General features: G+C 35.3%; 1 protein-coding gene across 1 annotated transcript; it reads right to left on the reverse strand.

Moving 5' to 3' along the window:
* Positions 1-1,003: 1,003 nt before the first annotated feature.
* LOC100375031 (uncharacterized) lies at positions 1,004-8,836 on the reverse strand. Its single transcript, XM_078010477.2, has 5 exons — positions 8,716-8,836; positions 4,510-5,120; positions 3,196-3,340; positions 2,263-2,379; positions 1,004-1,413 (listed from the first exon to the last, which is right to left on the reverse strand). Exons 1-5 carry the CDS (start codon positions 8,742-8,744, stop codon positions 1,134-1,136), a joined length of 1,182 nt encoding a protein of 393 aa, XP_077866603.1. The 5' UTR covers positions 8,745-8,836; the 3' UTR covers positions 1,004-1,133.
* Between the last annotated feature and the right edge of the window lie 91 nt (positions 8,837-8,927).

The following is an 8,927-nucleotide window of genomic DNA, read 5'->3' on the forward strand; positions in this document are numbered from 1 at the left end:
CACAAAAAACATTTGCTTAAATTAGAGAATTAATGATATCATTATAATATAATTTTTTATCAAAAATGACAATAAGCATTCACTAAAAATAAAGAATTAATGATATCATCACGAATCTGACAGAGGTCCATCTAAGGTATCTACTTATAACATATCAAAGCAATCTGGCTGGTAGTTTTCAAGAGGAAGTTGAAAATATCAAAAATATTTACTAAAAAAAATGATATCACTACAAAATGAACAAATCTGATAGAAGCACCTTACTTACATACTAGTATAACATAAAAGCAATCAGGCTTGCAGTTTTCAATAAGTCGAAAATGTCATTTTCACTTGATTACTACACAAGATGTTGATTGAAAACTGAGATGGAAGGCGTGGCACTAAAACAGATGAAAGACGTGGCACTAAATATGAGATGTAAGACGTGGCACTAAAACTGAGATGAAAGATGTGGCACTAAGTATGAGATGTAAGACGTGGCACTAAAACTGAGATGGAAGGCATGGCTCTAAAACAGATGAAAGATGTGGCACTAAATATGAGATGTAAGACGTGGCACTAAAACTGAGAAGAAAGACGTGGCAGTAAATATGAAATGTAAGACGTGGCACTAAAACTGAGATGGAAGGTGTGGCACTAAAACTGAGATGAAAGACGTGGGACTAAATATGAGATGTAAGACGTGGCACTAAAGATGAGATGGAAGGTGTGGCACTAAAACTGAGATGGAAAGCATGCCAACTTTAGGTTAACTATTATGATACAATTGCATGAAAAACATCAACATTTTGTTAATCCTGTAAAGCAATTCATGACAAATACAAGTTGAAATTGAAGTCACTGAGAATAACCTTAAATGAGACACTACAGTGTTAAAGAATGATCCAGAGAGACAGATAGAGACATAACAAAAAAACACAAAATGGCCACCAGATGGTCATCATAGATCGAATCTCAACGGGAATGGTCTTACTAGCTTTGTTAGTAATGTATGGTATATGACTGCAGGCAGTGCAAGTACTATTTAAAAATCCTGCAAAAATTTGCATCCACATATACTTGTGTCTGTACTGTGAAGATTTTTCGTATTTTCTTCTTTGGATTTAGAGTGGTATCCTTTTTAACAGCACTCAGTAATAATGCTGATGATCAGATTTCTTTTTCTTTGAATGGGTAAAAAAATGTTTTCCAGCACTGGAAATACTTTTCTTCTCTTTCGGAACATACATCTTACTAGTTTTCTTGTTTTTGATTTGCATTATGGCCTTGCATGTGTTCGTTCTACTCTGATCATGTACTGAATCCTTATATCTTGGCATCGAAAGTTCCTCATGCTGAATCTTTTTCTTCTTTTTGGTCTTGGAAGATCTTTTATGGTCAGCTATAAGCCACTTTGTTTTTCTCAAATTTCTAGAAATAAATATATAAGATGGGTATTGGCAAATTTATTTTCATTTCATTTATATAGTATCATTTTTTTTTTTTTAAATATGAACAATCCATCACATTCAAGCTGGAGGGATTTACATGGGTAGGCTAGTTGCTTAATAGGATCCAATTAAAACCAGACAAATTCAATGTACATTTATTAGAAGTATGAACCCATTTGATTTTGCCTAGTGTCTTATTCAGAGAAATGTACTACCCGATAGGCAAAATAAAATAAATAGTGTGTTTCTAGTAACAAAAATAAGTAGGTTGGTGTAACTTTTTATTTTGTTGTATTTTATCTTAATTAATAATGCAATTGATTTCGATGGAAATGTTGGTCCATCAGGAGCATAAATGCAAATTGAATTGTCATAACATATGACAGTGTACGTGTATTGGCAGACATTTTCATTTGCATCAAAATATTACTTCTCTCGCTGCTTGAAGTTTTTAGTCAATTTAGATTGGAGTTGGTGACATTCGTCATGGCATTGTGTAATGGAGTTTATTAACCCAGAATCGTGTTGACAAGTAGTATATCTCGGGCATGTATCTCAGGCATGTATCTCAGGCATGTATCTCAGGCATGTATCTCAGGCATGTATCTCAGGCATGTATCTCAGGCATGTATCTCAGGCATGGAGCTTGAGGTCATGAACAGCTCATTGATGCCCAGCAAAACTAGGTTGAGTCAAAACTGAGTGGGTAACGTTAACTTTGAGTTGGACCCTACATTTTGGTACAAGTGTGAACACTGTGATAAGGTCACGTGTCTGAGTAATGTGTGCATTAAACAATGTAATAATAATAAAACAATTTAATACATACCTTTTTAAATATGGTAGGGAGTGCTTGACAAAATTTTGTCTTTTATTTTTTTGCACATATTTCACTGCATATATATTATCAATGTTTAGAATGGTTGTATACAGCGGTCGACGGATCCTGCATTCAAGAGCAAAAAATTTTGAAAAAATTGAATTATTTTATTCATACATGATTATTCTTCTTCTTTTTGTTAAAGTAATCCACCAAACATGTACTATGTTTTTAATAGACTATATATACATTATTGTAAGTGACTATCAATCCCTGTCTGTCTTGTCTAGGGATCTTGTCACGGCTTTTGCACTGTAGTAGGAGGGTTTATAGCAATGAACTAACTTAAGAATAAAAAAAAATACATTGTTTTCTTGTCAGTTTATCAGGTGCGCATCACATCATTTTTTTCTCTTGTAAGAATATTGTAAAAATCCCTCTATTACCATTCCCAAAACAGTTATTAGTTGAAGTGTGATGTAATCTAATCTTGTCCGCCAAAGCCAACGTTTTTGGTTATTCAATCCCAGGTAGGATTTGAACTTTTGTCTATAAATACTGATGAGTCCAATACAACAGTGATGGGAGGATCACCTATTTGCATCTAGTGTTCCTGTTAAGTCCTGTTGTATGCCCCATGTGGTCATTACAGACACACACATACTTGTATTGCTATATGTTCTGAGGTAAGGTATGGTACAATTATATTAATATTAATATAAACTGAACCATACCTTCCCCGATACTAAACCTAAGCTTCGCAAACCTGACTTAAATTCGATTAAATATTAATATAAATTATGGATTATGTTTGGGGCTCCACTTGTACAAAGGGCTCCACTTTGTTTGTGTATGTCTGGACTACTGGCTCTACTTCTACATCTACACCAACACACACACACACACACACACAAATTAACCTATTATTGTATTTTAATTTACCTTTTATTGAAAAACATAAATGATTTACGTCTATTTGAATTAGAATTCTTCTTCACACCTCGTTCTTCTTTGCTTTGTCTCTCAGCTTGATGAACACCATAATTGTGAATATCCATGGCTATCAGCCTGCCATTTTGAATGAAATCTGGGAAAAATAATGACGTGCATCAAGGATCCATTATGTTCATTGGACATTACAAGTTTGAATAAAATACGTTCATGCATGACTTAGATGGAATGGCAGAAATGCATCTGGAATTGGATCACAAAACAAATGCTGTGCACATGTGTATGTATGTATGATATATGCATACATATGATGTGTGTTAAGTTTGATTGAAATCAACAAAGCGCAGAGGTGAAATTTATAAATCTTCATTTTCAGACTATGTCCGAACTGGGACTAAAAATTAGCTAAGAAAGTTAATATTTTTTACCGATTTCAAAAAACCTTCAGCAGTAACTTGCAAATAAATGTTCACCAATCAGCTTAGACGTCACCCCAAATTAGCATAACGTTAATTAGCATATCATTCATAAGTTTTGTAAAATCATGATTTCTCAGTCATTTTGATACTTGGAGTTGGTCATGTGATAAAGAACTTATCTGATATCTCATATTAACCACTCATCTTTGGTTTGTGGATAATACTAGCCCATGACATCACTTGTACTAACCAGCTCTATGAACAAGTGATATCAGGTGATAACCTCATACCCTGTGGTATACATTGTTAAACTCAAAACAAGCTGCTTGATTCCAATAAGTTTATAGATACATGTATGTATACTATTAATGGTATGATATTTTACAAGACAAAAGTACACAAATGACAGAAATATGCAACCTGTATGTCTACTGGTACATGGTGCGAATGATCCAGTAGTCGCCATATTTATGTTGGTGTGAACACAAGATTATGAGATTCTAATATTTTTAATTATTACACACACTTTACACACAGATTTAGTCAGATTCAAACCATAAACCTTCTAACTGGGAATCATAGCCATTGATACCCCACCTTCATCATCACTACATAGAATGGCCTGAATAATATTCGGTAGAATGAATCTGATCAGTCAAAAATTCAGAACAGGTTTTAAAGTGAGGATTGGGAGAATATTTGTTAATGATCAAAACCCAGGATTATACACAAATTATAAACAAAAACAAGTGTATGACAATCAACATGTTATAAAACTATAATCTAAAGCTGATCCAGTAACACAATATCCCCCCCCCCTCAGATATGATACCAATGTTATTACATTCATGGCCCTCAGTAACTTGAGATTCTAAAACTTACTTACTCTTTGTAACAGGTTTCTCCTCTTCATTGGAATTCTCGCAGTAAATTTCACCAGCATTTTCAGTATGACTATAATTTTCACATTTCTCAGACTCAGTTTTATAAACATTTTTACTGTCACTGCAATTTTCATGGGTTTCAAACTCTGCACCATCAGCATTTTCAGTGTCACTGAAATTTTCATGGGTTTCAAACTCTGTTTCGTCAGTGTTTTCACTGTCACTGCAATTTTCATGGGTTTCAAACTCTGCGCCATCAGCATTTTCAGTATCACTGTAATTTTTATGGGTCTCAAACTCTGCGCCATCAGCATTTTCAGTGTCACTGAAATTTTCATGGGTCTCAGACTCTGAATCATCAAGATTTTCAGTGTCCCTGTATGTTCTATCATTCTCTAACTCATCTACATAACCAGAGACATTTGTGATATTTTCCTCAGACTCACTGTCTGTGCTATATCTATCGTTACCATTATGGTAACCACTATGTAATTGGGAGTCCTCAGGTGATTCGCCTCTTTTCCGTTTTCTCTGTCTCGACACTTGTACACAAGGAGGTAGACCATTGTAAATGTATCCCTTAGTCTGGCACCAATCATATAATTCTCTATATCTGTAATACAAAATAGAACATCACACACTGCTTTGTGAAATACAAACATTGAAATGGTGAACATTACATGTACACTAGGCTGGATCCACACAGTTCAGTGTACCGGTATGTAAGAAATATGAAGGTGTGGTTTTTCAAATTCCGGGTTCTGTCTGCTAATGCCAATGTTATGTAACAGCGATTGACGGGAGCTTATTATCAACGACCTTTATCAGAATCTGAGGCTGGGCTACGAAACGAATCTGAAGGTGGATTTGAATCTGGGACTGTAATATTGGCCGTGATCAAGAATGTGCATCCATGACTGAGATGTCGCGGCCAGGATGGAAATCTGAGGCAGGATGTGAATCCATGGCTTGGAAATAATCGATGGCTTGGTTGTGAGTCTGCAGCCAGGATGAGCATCTGAGACTGGGATCTGAATCCAAGATTGAGATGGGAATCGAAGGCTGGGATCTGAATCTAGGATATGAATCCAGGGCTAGGATGAGGGTAGGATCTCAATCAAAGATTGTATGGGATATAAATCTGAGGCTGGATTCTGAATCTTGGGATTGTACATGTAGAAAAAAACAACCCCCAATTAGGTCTTAAATAGACAAAACATCCCCTGAAGCTGAAGTTGTTATAAAACAAGTCTGTTAGAGATGTGTAATTGTCACTTTGATGATATACAAAATACTGAGTTTTTACTGAGGGGAACAAAGTATTGGTAATACCGGGTATATTTATAAACTGGCAGCCATTCCAGTAACACAGCTGATAAAGGTAAAAACCAATTTTTTTTTTTTAATAAACTTCCAGTTATTTTTTATCAAAGTGCATGTAAACTACACCATCCCAGGTAGCTGCCTTCTCTACACAGATGATATTGTGATGCTTTCTGAAACAAAAGATGTGTCTTGAGAAACTATCAGAATACACCAATAACTGGAAATTGAATGTAAACATGTCAGATAAAACAAGTCATTGAAAATGACACAGTCCCTGTTAAGTTCTCTTTGTGCTCGTCATATTAAAGCGAAGGGGTTGTCGCGAGAGTGTCCTTGAAACTTGAGTTCCAAGTGGCGTATACAACAGATTGTTTATTTACATCAAAACACGTGTTCCATTTAGTAGTAATATGGCCAAAATAAAAACAGCCGTTATTCAGCTATCTTTGATCTGATTATGAAACACATTGATATGTATGATGTATGTGCCAAATACGAATGAAAATGGTACATAAATTGTGGAAACATAGTAGTAAGGCCAAAAAGTCAGATGGCTGTTAATCGGCCATCCTTGACCAGATTTTGAAACAAATTGTCATGGACATGCATCCTAACATGTATAAAGTACATGTATGTGCCAAATTTGAATGAAAACTGACAGAGCACGTCCAAGTTACCGCATAAAAAAACAAAAACAAGATGCCTGCCAGTCGACCATCTTTGATCCAATTGCGAAATAAATCGTCATGGACATGTATCCTAACATGTATAATCTATGTACCAAGTTTGAATGACAACTGACAAAGCATGTCCAAAATACAACATTTAAAAAAAACAAGATAGCTGCCAGTCGGCCATTTTGAATCGAATTGCTAAACCACATCATGTGCATATGTGCCACATAAAGTACTAGGCACATGCAAAGAATGAACGGGATCGGTCCAAGGGATTCTGAGATATGACTCCGGACGGACGCACGGACACACGAAGACCGAATTATAAGTCCCCGTTTTCAGACTTCGTCTGAACGGGGACTAATTATAGTGTTCAATAAATCAAATAGACTTCCAACCTTTTCACCACCAGCTACACTTCTCACCCACATTTTTCTGCACTATTTTCTTATGTTCTTCAATATTTCTGGAAATGAACCCTAATTTTGAAGCCAACAGACAAAATTTGCCTAAATTTTGAGTTTTTACTCAAAAAATATGGCTATTTTTGTTCCAATCTTCTGAAGGAAAGTGCAGACTATAAACGAGACTATTTTGAGAATTTGAAAAGAGGGAACTGGTAGTGAAAAGGTTAAACAATAACCTATTAATTTTTTAAGGGAATGAAATTAATCAAATAATTTTTGGTTATCTTGGGATTGTATCGCGGTACTGCACCACAAAGGAAAGTTTATGGAAAGAATCATTACCTTAAAACGAAAAGGCCATAAAGCAATGACCTCAATCAAAAAAAGTTATATGATACATGTATATACCAAATGTAAAAATAACTACAATGTACTTCTTTTATCACTCATTGGTGAGCTGATTCAATATTAGTTTATAGGGAGATGAAAGTAATTATAAATCTGCTATCGAGGATGCACACCTAAGCTACCGCTGGTTATACTTTGTGTCTCAAATAATACTCCAAAAATGGGCATTTATGAAGAACTCAGCAGATACCCATTAGATTTATTCATCAAGAGACAAATGAACAAATATTACAATTAACCATCTGTGGGTTTAGTAAGGTAAAAAACAAATGAAGTCTTTTTTGAAATTATTTTGGAAATAAATTCATGATATTGATGACAACAAGAATAACATCAGCAAAAAAATAAACTAAGAACAGAGGTTTCAAAAAGTTATTCAGACTGGAAAAAAACCTGGTTGCATAAATTCAGAATCAGCAATCACTGTCTCAAAATTGAAAAGGGTAGACATACAAAACCTAAAATGCTGACTGACAAAAGAATTTGTGAGTTGTGTACTGTTATGGAAATTGAAGATTTTGTAGTGTCATGCAAAAAATACAAACAGCAAAGAAATTTACTTTTTGACAACACAGCAAAAGTAGTTAAAAATTTCACTGTTTTGACGAAACAAATTCTTCGCAATCAGATAGGAGATTTCTTAAAGCGAGGGAGTTGTCACCTGCGCATGAGTCAGATAGCTATAGGGTGTCACTGTTTACAAACAAGCATCTACCTATGAGTCTTTGCGCTTTTAGCATGTGTTGTTATCGTCGCTTGGGCTTGGTGACGGCCCTCCCGCTTTAATATCATGTTAGCAAAGTACATAGACAAATGTTTAGTATGAGAGATGAACTTCCAATTTATTTTTCTGTTTCACACATAGAATACAATTTCTCTGTTAGTTTACGAGTCTGACTAGAAAAAGCCATGAGTATTCCAAACGATAGTACATCAATAATTTAGGTAGATTAAGTGTACCCAGGACACAAGCACATAGAATTAACACATCAAGTAATGTTTGTATACATAGTATACAATGGGCCATTCAAAGGCTGGGATCTGAATCTACAAAAAATAGGCCAAGTGGGATCTGAATCTGGGACCTGAATCCAAATGCAGGAATGTGAAAAAAGATGCTTTAGTCTGAATACAAGGCTGGGATGTAAACATGAGACGAGGATATCAGAATCTGTGGTTGGGATCTTGATTCGAGGCTGGGATGTGAATCTGGATCCAGAGGATATGTGAATCAGTGACTTTAATTTGAATCTGATCCCCGGGATCTGATCACATTCCCGCTAAGATGAGAGCGGAAATACACAGTGCATGCATGTGCAGCCAACCACACTGTGAGACATCTATACACCTTATATAACTCCAACACAAAAAAATCACCAGAAGATTTGCTTACGCTTGTTTAAAAGTCATACATGTATCCATATTCAAGGTATGTCCAGATATTCCTGGTTTTTAAATGTTAAATCGCATCTGTTAGAGGTTTCACAAATCAAATTCTCCGCTTAGCATGAAGATGTCAATTAAATAAGGATACTTAACGTGCTGAGGTTTTTGTCAGTGATGGGAATGGCGAAACATTTTTTGTAGTTTTATGTTGTTTGACCA

Source organism: Saccoglossus kowalevskii, chromosome 6 (assembly GCF_978046115.1).
Source record: "Saccoglossus kowalevskii chromosome 6, keSacKowa6.1, whole genome shotgun sequence".
Taxonomy (NCBI): Eukaryota; Metazoa; Hemichordata; class Enteropneusta; family Harrimaniidae; genus Saccoglossus; species Saccoglossus kowalevskii.